Source organism: Macaca thibetana, chromosome 20 (assembly GCF_024542745.1).
Source record: "Macaca thibetana thibetana isolate TM-01 chromosome 20, ASM2454274v1, whole genome shotgun sequence".
Taxonomy (NCBI): domain Eukaryota; kingdom Metazoa; phylum Chordata; class Mammalia; order Primates; family Cercopithecidae; genus Macaca; species Macaca thibetana.
The window spans coordinates 10,847,266-10,867,702 of NC_065597.1; the positions used below are offsets into that span (position 1 = coordinate 10,847,266).

Below are 20,437 nucleotides of genomic sequence, written 5' to 3' on the forward strand. Positions count from 1 at the left end.
CTACTAAAAATACAAAAATTAGCTGAGTATGGTGGCGGGTGCCTGTAATCCCAGCTACTCAGGAGGCTGAGGCAGGAGCACTTGAACCCAGGAGGCGAAGGTTGCAGTGAACCGGGATTGCGCCAGTGCACTCCAGCCTGGGCAACAACGGTGAAACTCTGTCTCAAACGAAACTAAACTAAACTAAAATAAAATAAAATAAAAATTTCTGGTTGAATGTTTACTGGTTTACTTACTAAACTAGGTTCTGATTTATATTAGATAAAGAGAAGAAGTTGACTCCAGTTGACTAGAAAGAGACCAATGGGAACTGCAGGAGAACAGCTCAGCAGGCCACGCCCAGCCAGGGGCAGGAGGTTACCAAGCCAAAATTTCCCAAGGGAGTGGAGATGTCATGTGAGCAGGCTGTCAACGGATCTTGTCAGGGAAGCCAATGCTGTCAGAGCCTTCCTGTCCTCTGGCAATACAAGACTGCAATTCGGCAGGAAGGGTGTGTGCTCACTATAGTCAAACGCTGACAAAACATGGGAAATGGTAGCCTTGCTACACAGCCTCTCCTTCCTGTGGTGCTGTATGCCCCAGAAATGGGAGAACAAACACACCAGTCACAAGCAATTCCCCGGCGCCCAGGGCTCGGACCTCTAACTTCACATAAACCTCAAAGTTTATGAACCATCTCCAGCCCCTTGATGGCTGTCTCTTAGAGTATTTCCTTAGTTTCTGTTCAGGGATTTATAGATGGGAGGTAGGTTAGGCTATGTCTTTTTTCTCCTATAGTTATAAGAACTCCCAATATGCCCTCCCCAAGCACTGCTTCAGGGACAAGTGATGTCCCAGAGTTCTCCTCCCTGCAGATGCGAGCCTAGGACGGAGAGCTCAGAGGAGGGGAGTGACCCTCAGAGGACTGCCCAGAGGGAGACACGATCTGCCCCTGCCGTGGCCTGCCGGGCGTACCTAGAGCCTTCACGGATATCTGCCGGGTGAGTGGAGGGGGGATGCTGATGCACACCAGATCCACGTCTTGATGCAGCAAGATGTCATCAGTCCGGCTGGTATAGAAGGCGATGTTCATCTCCTCAGCAAGCTGCTTTGCCTCCTCCTCAGTCTTCCCCCACAGGGCCTCAACAGTGAACCCTTCTGCCCTCAGCAGTGGGACCAGAACTCGGGCGGAGCTGCCAGTCCCAAACACGCCCACTCCTGGCAGCATCTTCATCCCGGCCTCTCTCTTTACCAACTCATCTCCTCACAAGAGCCTCCGGCATGGATATGATCTTCCAAACGTCCTGGTCAGACATGGCTCCTAGAATAGCAAGCATTACACTGGTCATTACTGGAGAAGACACTCAGCTGAGGCTACTTTCTTCTTCTTTTTTTTCAGATGGAGTCTTGCTCTGTCGCCCAGGCTGGAGTGCAGTGGTGCGAAGGCTACTTTCAAATAAGGAAGCAACAAGTTCTCTGCCAGAAAAGCACAAATGAAATACGGCTCAAGGCCAGGCATGGTGGCTCACGCACGCCTGTAACCTCAGCATTTTGGGAGGCCGAGGTGGGAAGATCACTTGAGGCCAGGAGTTTGAGAGTAGCCTGGGCAACATGGCGAGATGTCATCTCTATAAAAAAAAATTTTAAAATAGCCGGATGTGGTGGCATGCGCTCATTGTAGTCCTAGCTACCTGGGAGGCTGAGGTGAAAGGATCACATGAGCCCAGGATTTCACAACTGTAGTGAGCTATAATTGCACTACTGCATTCCAGCTTGGGCAACAGAGCAAGACCTTGTCTCGAAAGAAAAAACAAATACTGTTCCAAGATGAAAAACTGTAGAATCTTCTTCTTCCATGGAGACTGAATGATAGGAGGAAAAATGGAAAATGAATAAAGCTGGATTTAAGTCTCTGTTCTGCTACTTAATTTTCTGTGTAACCCTGGTCAAACCATTCAACCTTCAAGGCCTTAAATGTATAATAAGGGGAGTGATTGATCTTTAAAGTTCCTTCTTGCTGTAAAAGTTCATGATTCTATATATGACAAAGAAAAAGAAGAGTGGAGGCCAGGTACAGTGGCTCACACCGGTAATCCCAGCATTTTGGGAGGCCAAGGTGGGTGGATCGCCTGAGGTAAAGAGTTCAAAACCAGCTGGGTCAACATGGTGAAACCCCATCTCTACTAAAAATACAAAAAAATTTAGCCAGCCATGGTGGCAGATGCCTATAATCCCAGCTACTCAGGAAGCTGAGGAAGTAGAATCACTTGACCCAGGAAGCAGAGGTTGCAGTGAGCCGAGATCACACTATTGCACTCCTACCTGGGTGACAGAGTGAGACTCTGCTGTCTCAAAAAAAAAAAAAAAAAAAAGAAGAAGAAGAAGAAGCTGGGCGCGGTGGCTCACGCCTGTAATCCCAGCACTTTGGGGGGCTGAGGCGGGCAGATCATCTGAGGTCAGGAGTTCGAGACCGGCCTGGCCAACATGGCCAACCCCGTCTGTAATAAAAATACAAAATTAGCCAGGCATGGTGGTGCATGCCTGTAGTCCTAGTTACTCGGGAGGCTGAGGCAGGAGAATTGCTTGAACTCAGGAGGCAGAGGTTGCAAGGAGCCGAGATCACGCCACTGCACTCCAACCTAGGCAACAAGAGGGAGACTCTGTCTAAAAAAAAAAAATAAGGAAAGAAGGAAGGAAGGGAGGGAGGGAAGGAGGAAGGGAGGGAGGGAGAGAGGGAGAGAGAGGGAGGGAGGGAGGGAGAGAGAGAAGGAGGGAGGGAGGGAGGGAGGGTGGAAGGGAGGAAGGGAGGAAAGAAGGAAGGAAGGAAGGAAGGAAGGAAGGAAGGAAGGAAGGAAGGAAGGAAGGAAGGAAGGAAGGAAGGAAGTCGCGTGCGGTGGCTCATGCCTGTAATCCCAGCACTTTGGGAGGCTGAGGCGGATGGATCACTTGAAGTCAAGAGTTCGAGACCAGCCTGGCCAACATGGTGAAACCCCGCCTCTACCAAAAATATAAAAAATTAGCCGGGTATGGCGGTACACGCCTGTAGTCCCAGCTACTCGAGGGGCTGGGCCAGGAGAATCACTTGAAGCTGGGAGGTGAAAGTTGCAGTGATCCGAGATTGTGCCACTGCACTCCAGCGTGTGTGACAGAACGAGACTCCATCTCAAAAAAAAAAAAAAAAAAAAAAGAATGGACAACAAAAACCAGTTCAAGAGGAAAGTGAAAGAACTAATTGCTACGTAGATTAAGTATAATTAAAATTTTTATGGTAGCAAACATAGGAAAATGCTCACTAGAAAAAAAAAAATACCAAAAAACTTTTTCCATCAAACTGGCTAAAATAAAGCGTATACTTAAAAAGATTTTATTGGGCTGGGTGTGGTGGCTCATGTGTCTGCAATCTCAGCACTTTGCGGGGCCAAAGCAGGAGGACTGCTTGAGATCAACAATTCAAGACCAGCATAAGCATCGTAGTGAGACCCCCATCTCTACTTTAAAAAAAAAAAAAAAATTAGCCCGGCATAGTGGCACGTGCCTATAGTCCCAGCTATTTGGGAGGCTGAGGTAGGAGGATCGCTTGAGCCCAGGAGTCCAGACTGCCGTGAGCTATGACAGTGCTACTGCACTCCAGCCTGAGCAACAGAGTGAGACTGTCTCAAAAAAGGTTTTTTTGTATACAGATATTTACTATAGCATTGGCTATCATAATGAAAAACTGGGAGACAATCTAGATGTCCAATACAAGTAATGGGTTAGACAAAGAATGCTGTGGAGCTACCAAAAACCATGAAGTAGAAGGCCCTCAATAACCTGAAAGACATTCACCACATAGTCATTGAAAGGGGAAAACACACACTATTAGAAGTATGGGTTTTTTTTTTAAAAGCACACAAAAGAAGTATAATAGGTATGAGAATATATAAGGATATCTGTAATACATCTATAAAAATATCTCTATTCAATGCTGTAGAAGGACCAGAATACTACTGAATTTGCTGCTGAGGTGGATGGGATTATGAATGATTTTTGTTTCTTTTCAATTTTTTTTGAACTTTGCAAATTTTCTGAGACATGATTATGCCTTATTCATTGTAGAGTTTTTCTTCTGATCACAAGGGTTATACAATAAATAATAAAACCAAACAAAAGTCCTTTGCTTGGGATCAATGTCATGTGAGAAAACCAAGATGAGATGTAGGTGTGCTCAGAATATCCAGGTTCTCCATCCAACATTTCCCTCAGCTAAACCAGCAGCTCCCCACTCTGTATTAGCGTCATTGGTGACCCTAGACCCACTGAATCAGACGAGAGCGATGTGGGCCACATCATCATCATTTTTTCTCTTTTTAAACTTTAATGTAATTTTTTAAATTGTGGTACAATATACATAAAATTCACTTTTTTTTTTTTTTGAGATGGAGTCTCGCTGCGTTGCCCAGGTTGGAGTGCAGTGGCGTGATCTCGGCTCACTGCAGGCTCCACCTCCTGGGTTCACGCCATTCTCCTGCCTCAGCCTCCCAAGTAGCTGGGACTACAGGGGCCTACCACCATGCCCAGTTAATTTTTTTTGTATTTTTAGTAGAGATGGGGTTTCACCATGTTAGCCAGGATGGTCTCAATCTCCTGACCTCATGATCCGCCCACTTCGGCCTCCCAAAGTGCTGGGATTACAGGCATGAGCCACAGCGCCCGGCCTATTTTTTGCTTTTTTAAAGACAGAGTCTCACTCTGTCGCCCAGGTTGGAGTGCAGTGGCGCAATCTCGGCTCACTGGAACCTCCCCCTCCCTGGTTTCAAGCAATTCTCCTGCCTCAGCCACACGTGTAGCTGGGATTACAGGTGTGTGCCATCACCCCCGGCTAATTTTTGCATTTTTGCTAGTGACAAGGTTTCACCATGTTGGCCAGGCTGGTCTCGAACTCCTGAGCTCAAGCGATCTACCCACCTTGGCCTCCCAAAGTGCTGGGATTACAGGCGTGAGGCACCACACCCAGCCCATCTTAACTATTTTTTTTTTTTTTTTTTGAGACAGAGTCTTGCTCTGTCGCCCAGGCTGGAGTGCAGTGGCGCAATCTCGGCTCACTGCAAGCTCCGCCTCCCGGGTTCACGCCATTCTCCTGCCTCAGCCTCCTGTGTAGCTGGAACTACAGCTGCCCGCCACCACGCCTGGCTAATTTTTTGTATTTTTAGTAGAGACGGCGTTTCACCGAGTTAGCCAGGATGGTCTTGATCTCCTGATCTTGTGATTCGCCCGCCTCGGCCTCCCAAAGTGCTGGGATTACAGGCGTGAGCCACCGCGCCCGGCCCATCTTAACTATTTTTAAGTATATACATCAGTGGTATTAAATACATTTACAGCTGGGCGCAGTGGCTCATGCCTGTAATCCTAGCACTTTGGTAAGCAGAGGAGGGTGGATCACCTGAGGTCAGGAGTTCGAGACCAGCCTGACCAACATCGTGAAACCCCATCTCTACTAAAAATACAAAAATTAGCCGGCCTGGTCGCACGTGCCTGTAATTCTAGCTACTCGGGAGGCAGAGACAGGAGAATTGCTGGAACCTGGGAGGCGGAGGATGCAGTGAGCCGAGATCAAGCCACTGCACTCCAGCCTGGGTAACAGAGCAAGAATCTGTCTCAAAATAAAATAAAATAAAATAAATAAGTAAATAAATAAATACATTTACATTGTTGTGTAACCATCAGCACCACCCATCTCTGGAACTCTTTTCACCTTGCAAAACTAAAAACTCTTTAAATAATACCCATTATTCCCATTAAATAATAACTTCCCATTCCCTCTACCCCCGCCCCAGCCCCTGGCAACCATTATTCTACTTTGTCTCTATGAATTTGACTACTTTAGATACCTCATATAAGTGAAATCATACATTATTTGTGCTTCTGTCATGGGCTTATTTCGGTTAGCATAATGCCTTCAAGGTTCACCCTTACGAAACTTGTAGCATATGTCAGGACTTCCTTCCTTTTCAAGGCTGAGTAATACGCCATTGTATGGCTGATACATTCCTCTATCAATGGACACCTGGATTGCTTCCACGTTTTAGCTACTGTGAATAATACTGATATGAACATGGTGAACAAGAATCTCTTCTAGACTCTGCTTTCATTTGCTTGGAGCATATATCCAGAAGTGGAATTGCCAGGCCATGGTAATTAGATTTTTAATTTTCTGAGGAACCACATACTGTTTTCCACAGTGGCTGTACCATTTTACATTCCCTCCAACAGTGTGCAAGCCTTCTGATTTCTCCACGTCCTCACCAACCCTTGTTACTTTCTGGTGCTTTCTGTTGGTTAGCCATTCTGATGGAAGTGAGGTGACCATTATTCACTTTTTTTTTTTTTTTTTGAGACAGAGTCTCACTCTGTCACCCTGGCTGGAGTGGAGTGGCACTGGTCTTGAACTCCCAACTTCAAGGGATCCGCCCGTCTCGGTTGCCCAAAGTGCTGGGATTACAGGCGTGAGCCACTGTGCCTGGCCTCACCATTCACTTTTATCATTCACTTCTAAAGCTCCTCAGGTGATCCTAGTGTGTAGCCACCAGATGAGAACCTCTGAGCTATGTTTAACACATGTGAAAAATTATCTACATTTGGAGCCATAACAAAATGTCCTGTTTGTCATATGTACACTTTCCTGAACCTTCTCACCCTCTGTACTATGATTAAAAGGACAAATCTGTCATTAAGAGGGAAAAATCTCTAACACAACTATTTTAACTTCTATGTATTTCCTTCAGTAACATCATTTTACCAATAATTTTATAAATACCATACAGTCCCTTTGTTTACCAATTACATTTATTGATTCTTTTTTGAGATGGAGTCTCACTCTGTCATCCAGGCTGGAGTGCAGTGGCATAATCTCAGCTCACTGCAACCTCCGCCTCTTGGGTTCAAACAATTCTTGTGCCTCAGCCTCCTGAGTAACTGGGACTACAGGCATGTGCCATCATGCCTGGCTAATTTTTTAATTTTTAGTACAGATGGGGTTTCCCCATGTTGGCCAGGCTGGTCTTGAACTCCTGACCTCAGGCGATCCGCCTGCCTTGGCCTCCCAAAGTGCTGGGATCACAGGTGTGAGCCACCGTGCCTGGCCTACCGATTACCTTTAAAAAGCTAACTACTCCTGATCTTGGTCACTATCACAATTTTTATTTTGAGACAGATTCTTGCTCTGTTGCCCAGGCTGGAGTGCAGTGGTTTGATCATGGCTCACTGCAGCCTCAACCTCACAGGCTCAAGGGATCCTCCCATCTCAGCCTCCCGAGTAGCTGGGATTACAGGTGCACACCACTGTGCCAGGCTAATTTTTGCATTTTCTGTAGAGATAGGGTTTCACTATGTCACCCAGGCTGGTCTCGAACTCCTGGCCTCAAGTGATCTGCCCACTCTGGCCTCCCAAAGTGCTAGGATTACAGGAGCAAGCCACATTGTGCCTAGACCAAAAAAAAAAAAAAAAAAAAAAAAAAAAAAAAAAAAAAAAAAATTAAGACTGCGGTAGGTCCCTCTGCATAGCACAGCTTCTGCTTTCTTTGAGATGACCAACTCCTGGAACTCCTCTCTACCCTGCATCTTCCCTCCTCTGTAAATCTTTTCTGACTGTACCCCACGAGGAGCTCCTCCCTCTGGACCTTCTATACACTTGCAATAGGAACTAAACTTATTCCTCTTTTGTGTCCTCAGGGCCACAAACACAGCAGGCCCTCCACTGATTAGTGAATGAATAAATTAATGAATTTACTGCGCTCAGTAAAGTGTTTTCTGGATGCGCCCACTCACTGGTGTCACCAGCTTCTGATGGCCACGTTTGTCCATGAAACACCAAAGTTACCCTTTGAAAACATACTGGAGGTTCTATCCTCACGTGCTGCTGATAGTGATATAGAATCGTCCAGCTATTCCGAGTAAGAAGTAATCTGGCCTTATTTATAATTAAAACTGCATTTTATGACTCACAAATTCTACTCGTGTGTGTGTGTGTGTTCCCAAAGAAATTCTCATAGGGATCCACTGATAAGGGATACAAAGATATTTACCACATCATGTCTGAGGTGCAGAGTTGGAGACAATCTGGGGGTCAGAAGCGGGCAGGTAAAGTGTGGGGGATGTACCCAGTGGGGTTCTCTGCAAGTTAGAAACAATACTAGATGAATATAGTCACATGAATGAAATTGGTAAAAAAAAGAAAACATAGTGAGCTCTAATACATTATTTATATAAGCTAAAAATACACACACAGGCTGAGTGCAGTGGCTCACACCTGTAATTCCAGCACTTTGGGAGCCAGAGGCGGGTGAATCACCTGAGGTCAGGAGTTCACGACCAGCCTGGCCAACATGACAAAACCCCATCTCTACTAAAAAATAAAAAAAATTAGCTGGGTGTGATTGTGCACGCCTGTAGTCCCAGCTACTCAGGAGGCTGAGGCAGGAGAATTGTTTGAACCCGGGAGGCAGAGGTTGCAGTGAGCCGAGATAATGCCATTGCACACCAGCTTGGGCGACAGAGCAAGACTCTGTCTCAAACAAAACAAAACAAAACAAAACCCCACACACATACACAGAAACAAAAATGCTTCACAGGAACTTTTACAAACAAAAGGATACATACTAAATACATTTACAGGGGATAGGGAAACCAGAGTAGAGAAAGGGGATAAAGGAGAATAATTAAAAAAAAAAAAAAAAAAAAAAAAAAAAAAAGGCCGGGCACAGTGGCTCGTGCCTGTAATCCCAGCACTTTGGGAGGCCGAGGCGGGCGGATCATGAGGTCAGGAGTTCAAGACCATCCTGGCTAACACGGTGAAACCCCGTCTCTATTAAAAATACAAAAACAAAATTAGCCAGGTGTGGTGGTGGGCACCTGTAGTCCCAGCCACTCGGGAGGCTTAGGCAGGAGAATGGTGTGAACACGGGAGGCAGAGCTTGCAGTGAGCCAAGATCCCACCACTGCACTCCAGCCTGGGTGACACAGTGAGACTCTGTCTCAAAAACAAAAACAAAAACAACAAAAAAGGAAAATGTGGTTCTAAAAGGAATCCCTCCTCACTTTTTAAATAAAAAGCTTGCATTTCAAACACAAAGTGACAGATATATGTACCTCTGGTCCTACTAATGGGACACCAGCAAAAGCTATCTGATCGAGCCGGGCGCGGTGGCTCACGCCTGTAATCCCAGCACTTTGGGAGGCCGAGACGGGTGGATCACGAGGTCAGGAGATCGAGACCATCCTGGCTAACACGGTGAAACCCCGTCTCTACTAAAAATACAAAAAAATTAGCTGGGTGAGGTGGCGGGTGCCTGTAGTCCCAGCTACTCGGGAGGCTGAGGCAGGAGAATGGCGTGAACCCGGGAGGCGGAGCTTGCAGTGAGCCGAGATGGCGCCACCACACTCCAGCCTGGGCGACAGAGCAAGACTCCGTCTCAAAAAAAAAAAAAAAGCTATCTGATCTAGCCAAATCCAGGGAGAGCACTTCATCTGCATATTCGGCCCAGGACCACTTATAACTTAAAGAACCGTATTTCAAATTAGCCACCACACCTGGAATTTTTTTTTTTTTTTTACACAGAGTCTCACTCCGTCACCCAGGCTGGAGTCGAGTAGTGCGATCTCAACTCACCACAACCTCCGCCTCCTGGGTTCAAGCAAGTGGCTGGGACTACAGGTGCATGCCATCACGCCCCGCTAATCACACCTGGCTAATTTTTTGTATTTTTTGTAGAGACAGGGTTCCATCATGTTGCCCAGGCTGGTCTCAAACTCCTGGGCCCAAGCAATCCTCCTGCCTTGGCCTCCCAAATTGCTGACATTACAGGAATGAGCCATGGTGCCTGGCTAGAATCTTTTTTGGGAAGTGGAAAAGTGTACATTATAGAATTTACCATTTTAAACCATTTTTAGGTGTACAGTTCAGTGCACTAATACATTTGTATTGAGCAACCATCACCAACACCCACCTCCAGGCCTACTTCATTCCATACTGAAACTCTGTATCCAGCTGAAATTAACCATTTTAAAGTGAACAATTCAGTGTTGGCTGGGTGCAAAGCCTCATGCCTATAATCCCAGCACTTTGGGAGGCTGAGGTGGATTACTTGTGCCCAGGAGTTTCAGGCTATAGTGGGTTATGATCATGCCACTGCACTCCAGCCTGAGTGACAGAGCAAGACCCTGTCTCAAAAAAAAAAGAAAAAAAAAAAAGAAAACCAAAAACTCCAAAAAACAAACCCCCACAATCCAGTGGCATTTAGGACATACACTTTTGTTTGTTTGTTTTTTTTTTTTTTTTTTTTTTTTTTTTTTTTTTTGAGACGGAGTCTCGCTCTGTCACCCAGGCTGGAGTGCGGTGGCCGGATCTCAGCTCACTGCAAGCTCCGCCTCCCGGGTTCACGCCATTCTCCTGCCTCAGCCTCCCGAGTAGCTGGGACTACAGGCGCCCGCCACCTCGCCCGGCTAGTTTTTTGTATTTTTTAGTAGAGACGGGGTTTCACCGTGTTAGCCAGGATGGTCTCGATCTCCTGACCTCGTGATCCGCCCGTCTCGGCCTCCCAAAGTGCTGGGATTACAGGCTTGAGCCACCGCGCCCGGCCTGTTTGTTTGTTTTTTAAGACAGAGTCTTGATCTATCACCCAGGCTGGAATGCAGTGGGTTCGATCTTGGCTCACTGCAACTTCCACCTCCCAAGCTCTGAGGCTGAGGCGATTCTCCTGCCTCAGCCTCCTGACTAGCTGGGACTACAGTCATGCGCCATCACACCTGGCTAATTTTTTTGTATTTTTAGTAGAGACGGGGTTTCACCATGTTCCCCAGGCTGGTCTCAAACTCCTGACCTCAGCTTATCCGCCCACCTGGGCCTCCCGAAGTGCTGGGATTATAGGCATGAGTCACCGAGCCCATCCTAATTTTTTATTTTTTTGTAGAGATGGGGTCTCGCTGTGTTACCCAGGCTGGTCTCAAACTCCTGGCCTCAAGTGATCCTCTCGGCTCAGCCTCCCAAGGTGGTGGGATTATAAGCGTGAGCCACTGAGCCTGGTTTTTTAATAAAAAATGTTTTTTTGTTTGTTTTAATTTTAATATAGAGACAGCATCTTACTATGTTGCCCAGGCTGGTCTTGAATTCCTGGCTTCAAGTGATCCTCCCACCTCGGCCACCCAAAACGCTGGGAGTATAGGTGTGAGACACCATGGCTGGCAAAATTGTTTTCTTAATTTCATTTTCAAGCCCAGCATCTCTTTTCCTCCTACTGTAGACATAAGTATACTGGGCTAAGAAAATGTCTACGTTAGGGGATGGTTTGTCAGCATAGCCCGGTATAGCATCCTGTACTGCTCGATTCTACCTGAAGTACACCTGCTCTTTTGTGAACCACTAAATTACACATGACTTGGGCTGCCTCTAAGTCCAGACCCCTGCCAATTCGTGCCTCTTATCTTCACTCTCTGTGACTGTGAAGCTTGGCTTGCCTCCTGTACTCTCACTGAGGTTCTGTTTTATCTTAACCATCTTTCTTTCTTTCTGATGGTAAACAGTGTCTGTGGCCACTCAGTCACCTCGCTTTCCTTTTCTACTTTCTCCATCTCTCTCTCTCTCTCTTTTTTTTTTTTTTTTTTTTTTTTTTTTTTGAGATGGAGTCTCACTCTGTCACCTAGCTGGAGTGTAATCGTGCAATCTCGGCTCACTGCAACCTTCGCCGCCTCAGTTCAAGCGATTCTCCCGGCCTCAGCTTCCCAAGTAAATTGGATTACAGGCATGCACCACCATACCCAGCTAATTTTTGTATTTTTAGTAGAGACAGGGTTTCACCATGTTGGCCAGGCTGGTCTCGAACTCTTGACCTCAGGTGATCCACCCACCTTGACCTCCCAAAGTGCTGGGATTACAGATATGAGCCACTGAGCCTGGCCACCCTCTCTCTCTTTTCTCTGCTAATTCTGCCCTTACAGCCTTCTCTTCTAGTTTTCTTAGAAAACAGGTCAAGCACACAGTTATCTTCTACAATTTTCATGTCCTAGACTCCCTTCAGCTATTTTGGTCACTGTTTGCTTTTACAGGTGTTTTGGTTATTTATAAGTTATGGCTATTATAGGAGCTTGACAGTGTCAAGTATGCAGCATTAGATAAACAGTGAGATTCTACTTAAGGTTTTTTGTTTTGTTTTGTTTTTTGATACAGTCTCCTGTCACCCAGGCTGGAGTGCTGTAGCATGATCTTGGCTCACTGCAACCTCAGCCTCCCGAGTTCAAGTGATTATCCTGTCTCGGCCTTCCGAGTAGCTGGGATTACAGGCATGCGCCACCATACCTGGCTAATTTTTGTATTTTTAGTAGAGACAGGGTTTCGCTATGTTGGCCAGGCTGGTCTCGAATTCCTGACCTCAGGTGATCCGCCCGCCTCGGCCTCCCAAAGTGCTAAGATTACAGGCATGAGCCACCGTGCCAACCCAAATTTTGTTGGTCATTAATTACCAACTGTTACAGGGCTAAGGGAGTGAGACACAGTCCATGTCTTCTGTAAATTCATGACCAGGGCACACTTCTTCCACTCTCACACTGTTCCTTCTCACTCTAGTTGTATTTGGGTATATATAGGGACTATATATACCCACTACATAGGGAATTTTTTTTTTAAGCTCTATTACGTATCTATGACCGACTTAGATGTCTCCTCTTCAAAAGCTGTGTAGGAATATGAGGATAATAATTTTGAGCCAATGTGAAGTGAAAAAAAAAATATGTAAGTATCGGTAGCTTAAAACAACAGAATGGACTAGAAAAAATTTTAATAACCTGTTTTATTGCCACTGACTCAAGAGGAAGCTTCATTAACACCCAAACACCCATAAAGGGGTACTGGCTGGTCCCCGAGGAAGCCAGATGGCATGAAGGCAGGCAGGCTTGCTGACTAGCTATTTCCTGCCCAAGCAGGCAGAGCTGGTTTTCCTTGTTTATTTCAGTGGTTATGCTTTCTCACCCCTAAAATTTCCCCACTCTTTGTCTTTAACATCCTTGCACATATCCTTCACATGCCTCCAAAGATCTCCACAAACCCAGTCCTGCCAAGGCCACATGCATTTCCCATCACCACATGCTGGTCAGCAATGACGGGTGCCTTGGCAAGACAGGCTATATACAATTTCACAAGGCCTTGCCTGGGTTGAAATCCTGGCTCTGTCATTTACCAGCTGAGTGACCTCAGTAAGTCCCTTATTCACTCTGTATCTCCATTTCCTCATCTGTAAAATGGGGAAATTTTATCTACCTCACAGGGGATTTAAGGATTGAGTTAATATTTGTAAAATACCTATAATTGGGCCTGGCCAATTAGATATGCGTCAGCACATAGGGAATCTTTTTCTTAAAAAAAGATATCTATTAACCATCTGTGACTTAGATGTCTCTTCTTCAAAAGTTGGGTAGAAATACGAAGGTCATAATTCTGAGCTAATATGAAGTGAGTTTAATAGGCCAGCCAGTGTTTAGTCCGTCCCTGGGTCCATGCAACCCTGTTGTACAGATGAGAAAACATGCTCAAAGAGGCGAGGTAACTCTCCCAGGATTCCATGCCTGGCTGTGTGCATGACCTGCTGCAACCAGCATGAAACCTTGAGCAGGTTACTTTGCTTCTCTGAGCCTCTATAAAAACAAGAAAGAAAAACAGTCATTTTGTAACATGTGCATGTGTGGAGCAACTCTTCTTCCATCCTTCGTGATGAGTGTGAGCCAGGTTCCTTCCGCTGTCTGCCCTGGGGGGTGACTGTTTGCCTCTGATCCACTGTTCAAAACCAGTACTAACCTGTTCATACATCTCACCTTTCCTGAGGAGCTAACAAGGGAGCTGTGGGACATAAAAAGATTAAAAGTCCTAATTTCAGGGGTGACAAGTTAGCAAGGTGAGTAGGAGCCAGAGCTGGTGGCATAAAGTGTTAATCTCAGGAGTTTGGATTTTGACAGGTGGGTGTGCTCGGTATTCTTGGTCTGCTCCTCCTTCCCTACCTGATCCTCTCTGCCCCGCTTTTTGTCTCTGGAGTCAGGTCAGTCTCTAAAGGCCTGGGCTCCAGGTCCTCTGGCTTCCATCTGAGTCCAGCCAAGAGAAAGAACCAGGAAGAGATCAGCGAGAAGGAAGAAAGGCCAAGGTGTTTATTCTCTGCCTTCTCTCCCTGCCAGGATGTGGTTCTGGCAGGAGCTGTGTTCCTTAACCAAGGTCACAGCTCCTTTGGAGGACCCCTCTCTCCCATGACCATAGCTTTTGCTAGGTTCCAGTGACACATCCCCACTCCATCATTGCACCTGGCGTGCTGACACTATCTTGCCAGTCCCTGGGTGCTCCACCATCCCTTGTATGTTTCCTTTACTACTCACGCTATTGTGAATAATCCCTTCATTAAAGAGTTTTTAATTAACCCTTTGAGTACACTGTTTCCTGCCTAGACCTTGACTAATGTAGGTAAGCAATAAGAACCACTGAACTGTTTTTTTTTTTTTTTTTCTTTTTTTTTTTTTTTGAGATGGAGTCTTGCTCTGTCACCCAGGCTGGAGTGCAGTGGTGTGATCTCGGCTCACTGCAACCTCCGCTTCCCAGGTTCAAGCAATTCTCCTGCCTCAGCCTCCCGAGTAGCTGGGATTACAGGTGCCCGCCATCATGCCCAGCTAATTTTTGTATTTTTAGTAGAGACGGGGTTTTCCCATATTGGCCAGGCTGGTCTCGAACTCCTGACCTCTGGTGATCTGCCCGCATCGGCCTCCCAAAGTGTTGGGATTACAGGCGTGAGCCACTGCGCCCGGCCTGAATTTTTTTTCTTTAATTTGGCAGAAAGATGTAGGTAGGATAGAGTTTAGGAGACACTAGACACAGAGAACCAGTTAGGATATCAGGTAAGACATAAGAAGGGTCTAATGGAGTTCCCTCCATTTTAGAAATTAGAATGAAATGGAGCAGACAGTTATCACTAGGATTTGGGATTATCAGGGGGTGGGAGAGCCAAAAAAAAAAAAAAAAAACTGACCTATAGACCAACACCTCTCATAAACTTAGGCACAAAAATCCTCAATAAAATATTAGCAAATTAAATCTAGCAATGAGTTAAAAGGCAACACACTGGCCAGGTGTGGTGGCTCACATCTGTAATCCTAGCACTTTGGGAGGCCAAGGTGGGCAGATTACCTGAGATCAGGAGTTTGAGACAAGCCTGGCCAACATGGTGAAATCCTATCTCTACTGAAAATACAAAAATTAGCCAGGCATGGTGGCGTGTGCCTGTAATCCAAACTACCCAGGAGACTGAGGCAGGAGAATCGCTGGAACCAGGGAGGCAGAGGCTGCAGTGAGCTGATATTGCACCACTAGCACTCCAGCCTGGGTGACAGAGCAAGACTTCGTCTCTTAAAAAACAAAACAAGGCCAGGCACAGTGGCTCACGCCTGTAATCCCAGAACTTTGGGAGGCCGAGGCAGGCAGATCATGAGGTCAGGAGATTGAGACCATCCTGGCTAACACAGTGAAACTCCGTCTCTACTAAAAAATACAAAAGATTGCCGGGCGTGGTGGCTCAAGCCTGTAATCCCAGCACTTTGGGAGGCCGAGACGGGTGGATCACGAGGTCAGGAGATCGAGACCATCCTGGTTAACACTGTGAAACCCCGTCTCTACTAAAAAATACAAAAAACTAGCCAGGCGAGGTGGCGGGCGCCTGTAGTCCCAGCTACTCGGGAGGCTGAGGCAGGAGAATGGCGTGAACCCGGGAAGCGGAGCTTGCAGTGAGCTGAGATCACGCCACTGCACTCCAGCCTGGACGACAGAGCAAGACTCCATCTCAGAAACAAACAAAACAAAACAAAACAAAAAATCAATAATAAAAAATAAAATAAAATAAAATACACCATGACCAAGAGGGGTTTAATCCCAGGAATGCAAGGCTGACTCAACATTCTAAAATCAACTACTATTGGATAGGAGAATATGGGTTTTTTTTGTTTGTTTTGAGACAGTCTCACTCTGTCACCCAGACTGGAATGCAGTAGTGCGATCTCAGCTTACTGCAACCTCCGCCTCCTGGGTTCAGGTGATTCTCCTGCCTCAGCCACCTGAGTAGCTGGGACCACAGATGTGTACCACCACGCCTGGCTAATTTTTGTACATTTTGTAGAGAAGGGGTTTTGCCATGTTGGCCAGCCTGGTCTCGAACTCCAGGCCTCAAGCAATCTACCAGCCTCAGCCTCCCAAAGTGCTGGGATAACAGGAGCAAGCCACCGCTCCCAGCCTGGATAGCAAAATGTTTAACTGAAAAAAAAAAAAGGCCAGGTGCAGTGGTTCACCTGTAATCCCAGTATTTTTGGAGGCCAAGGCAGATGGATTGCTTGAGGCCAGGAATTCAAGACCAGCCTGGTGAACATGGTGAAACCCTGTCTTTACAAAAAAACAAAAAAAAGCCAGGTGCAGTGGCACACACCTGTGGCTACTCAGGAGGCTAAGATGGGAGGAACACTTGAGCCCGGTAGGTGGAGGTTGCAGTGAGCCATGTTTGTACCACTACACTTCAGCCTGGGCAACAAGAGCATGACCCTGCCTCAAAAAAATAAAAAATAGGCCAGATGCGGAGGTTCACACCTGTAATCTCAGCACTTCGGAAGGCTGAGGTGGGCAGATTGCCTGAGCTCAGGAGTTCACAACCAGCCTGGGCAACAAGGTAAAACCCCGTCTCTACTAAAACACAAAAAAAATTAGCCGGGCATGGCAGCACGTGCCTGTAATCCCAGCTACTTGGGAGACTGAGGCAGGAGAATTGCTTGAACCTGGGAGGTGGAGGTTGCAGTGAGCCGAGCTCGTACAACTGCACTCCAGCCTGGGCAACAGAGTGAGACTCCGTCTCGAAAAAAAAAAAAATGTAAAAAAGTAATAAAATCAATTACTATAACTCACTATATTAATAGTCATTAGACAGCATTAATTAGAAATACAAATTAAGGCCGGGCACAGTGGCTCAAGCCTGTAATCCCAGCACTTTGGCAGGCTGAGGAGGGCAGATCACCTGAGGTCAGGAGTTCGAGACCAGCCTGGCCAACATGGTGAAACTCTGTCTCTACTAAAAATACAAAAATTAGCAAGGCATAGTGGCGGGTGCCTGGTAATCCCAGGTGCTCGGAAGGGTGAGACTGGAGAATTGTGTGAAGTCGGGTGGCAGAGGTTGCACTGAACCGAGACGGTGCCACTGCATTTCAGCCTGGGTGACAGAGCAAGACTGTCTCAAAAACAAACAAACAAACAAACAAAAAATTAAGGCTGGGTTCAGTGGCTCATGCCTGTAATCCCAGCACTTTGGGAGGCCAAGGCGGGCAGATCATCTGAGGACAGGAGTTCGAGACCAGCCTGGACAACATGGTGAAATCCCGTTCCTACTAGAAAAAAAAAAAAAAAATTAGCCAGGTGTGGTGGTGCATGCCTGTAATCCCAGGTACTCAGGAGGCAGAGGCAGGAGAATCGCTTGAACCCAAGAGGCAGAGGTTGTATTGAGCTAAGATTGCGCCATTGCACTCCAGCCTGGGCGACAGAGTGAGATTCTCTCTCTCAAAAGAAAAAAAAAAAAAAAAAAAAGAAAGAAAGAAATACAAATTAAAACGTATTAAATACACATTACAAGTCTGAAATTCAGAAAACCTGATATCAAATACTGGCAAGGGTAAGAAGCAACTATTCATTATTGATGAAAATGTAAAATAATATAGCCACTTTGGAAAAGTTTCCCATCTTACAAAGCTAAATAGATACCTATCATACAACCTAACAATCCTACTTCTAGGTTTAGTACTTAGCAAGAGAAATGAAAACTTATATTCACACAAAAACCTATACATGAATGTCTATAGCAGTTTTATTCATAACTGCCACATCCTGTAATCAACACAATATCAACACAAATATCCTTCAATTGGTGAATAGATGAACAGTAGTATATCAATGCCAATGGAAACTACTCAGCGATAAAAAGAACATACTACGGATGTATGCCACAATGAACAAATGCATTCTGCTAACTGAAAGATGCCCTACTCAAAGGCACCATACTGTGTGATCCCATTTAAATGCCATAATGGAAAAGCAAAACTATAGGGACAGAGAATAGATCAGTGGTTGTCAAGGGTTGGAACTGGGGCCAAGTGTAGACAACAAAGGGGCATGGGAAGTTTTGCGGGGTGATGAAACTGTTCTATATCTTGTCTAGAGTGGCGATTACATGAGAGCATTTGTCAAAACTGATAGCACAGAATATACAGAAAAAGGATAAACTTCACTGTTCTGTAAACTATACTTCAACAAATATGACTGCCCCCACCAAAAAAAAAAAAAAAAAAAAAAAAGACCCTGAGGTTCTAAGCCTAAGTGACAGAAACTGCAGTGTCCTTAAGAGAAACATGGAACCCAAAAGGCCTGACTGTTGAGACTTTGGTGTGGAAGCTGAGATTTGTGAATTGTTTTTTCCCAGACTGCCCGAACATCATCTTACCTTCTGTGTATCTAGTCTGTAGAGCCCATGCTTCTGCCAAACTAGAGGCCACGACCCACTGGCTATCACAGGGGTGGGAGAAATCCAATCTGATAACTGTTTTTGTAAATAATTTTACAGGTATGACGGAACACAGTAGGTAATACTCCTTTTTTTTGGTTGCTTTTGTACCACCAACAGCAGAGCAGGTACAACAGAAGCCTATATGGCCCACACAGCTTAAAATATTTAAAATTTGGAGGCTGGTGCAGTAGCTCACACCTGTAATCCCAGTACTTTGAGAGGCTGAGGCAGGCGGATTGCTTGAGGCTAGGAGTTCAAGACCAACACATGAAACACTGTCTCTACTAAAAATACACAAATTAGCCAGGCTTCGGGGTGTGTACCTGTAATCCTAGCTACTCAGGAGGCGGAGGCAGAAGAATCACTTGAACCTGGGAGGCGGAGGTTGCAGTGAACAGAGATCACGTCACTGCACTCCAGCCTGGGCAACAGAGTGACTCTGTCTCAAAAAAAAAAAAAAAAAAAAAATTTTTACAATTTGGCCCTTTACAGAAAAGATTTGCTGACCCCTGCCCTACACTCTGTTATAAGGCTCAGGAACTCCAAGTGACACAGTATCGTCATGAAGGTAGCCAGGATTTTTTTAAATTTTTTTTTTTTGAGATGGAGTCTCACTCTGTCGCCCAGTCCGGAGCACAGTGACACAATCTGAGCTCACTACAACCTCTGCCTCCCGGGTTCAAGTGATTCTCCTGCCTCAGCCTCCCAAGTAGCTGGGATCATAGGCGTATGCCACCATGCCTGGCTAATTTTTGTATTTTTAGTAGAGATGGGGTTTCACCATGTTGGCCAGGCTAGTATTGAACTCCTGACCTCAGATGATCTGCCTGCCTTGGCCTCCCAAAGTGCTGGGATTACAGGAGTGAGCCACTGAGCCCGGCCAGTAGCCAGGATTATAGTAAAAGAAGGATCACTCACTGTGTGTGAGAAATCAGATTCTGGGAATTTTGGAGTCAGTGGATAACTTTAGAGGTCACTTGCTCATTAGGCAGCTTGTATAGTGGTCAGACCCTCAGCAGAAGGTGCCTAAGAATCCTTCTTTCCTGCCAACAGTCTTTATAATGTTGGTTTTTTTTTTTTTCTTGAGACGGAGTCTCGCTCTGTCGCCCAGGTTGAAGTGCAGTGGTGCCATCTCGGCTCACTGCAAGCTCCGCCTCCCGGGTTCATGCCAGGCTCCTGCCTCGGCCTCCCGAGTAGCTGGGACTAAAGGCGCCCACCACCACACCCAGCTAATTTTTTGTATTTTTTTTAGTAGAGATGGGGTTTCACCGTGTTAGCCAGGATGGTCTCGATCTCGTGACCTCGCGATCTGCCCACCTCGGCCTTCCAAAGTGCTGGGATTACAGGCGTGAGCCACCAGCCCGGCCTAATGTTGGGGTTTTAAAGTGCAGAGTTAAAACCTATATTTCCTGGCCAGGCATGGTGGCTTATGCCCAAATCCCAGCACTCTGGGAGGCCAAGGCGGGTGGATCACCTGAGGTTGGGAGTTCCAGATCAGCCTGACCAACATGGTGAAACCCCATCTCTACTAAAAATACAAAATCAGCCAGGTGTGGTGGTGCATGCCTATAATCCCAGCTACTTGGGAGGCTGAGGAAGGCAAATCACTTGAACCCAGGAGGTGGAGGTTGTGGTGAGCCGAGATCACGCCATTGCACTCCGGCCTGGGCAACAAGAGCGAAATTCTGTCTCAAAAAAAAAAAACAACACCCTGTATTTCCTAGCATTACTTGTAAAGAGGTGTGTCAAATGAGATAAATATAGAAGGTTTAGTTTGGTAGAATGTCTGGAAATGTTCTTTAAAGGAGGCAATCTCAACTGGCAGGAACTGTCACCCCTGCCCCTGTCTGTCTGGAATTACCACCAGGAGGTGA

At 46.1% G+C, this 20,437-nt stretch overlaps 2 protein-coding genes across 2 annotated transcripts in view; both read right to left on the minus strand.

The window, feature by feature from the left end:
* The window catches only part of ATP6V0D1 (ATPase H+ transporting V0 subunit d1), a 303,274-nt gene that overhangs the window by 258,284 nt on the left and 24,553 nt on the right, over positions 1-20,437 (minus strand). The gene's annotated exons all lie outside the window — the stretch shown is intronic.
* Positions 1-20,437, minus strand: part of GFOD2 (glucose-fructose oxidoreductase domain containing 2) — a 54,892-nt gene that overhangs the window by 10,777 nt on the left and 23,678 nt on the right. Inside the window, exon 2 of the mRNA XM_050773274.1 lies at positions 955-1,300. Within this exon, the coding sequence (XP_050629231.1) occupies positions 955-1,213 (259 nt within the window). The 5' untranslated portion in view covers positions 1,214-1,300. The remainder of the gene's footprint in view (positions 1-954; positions 1,301-20,437) is intronic.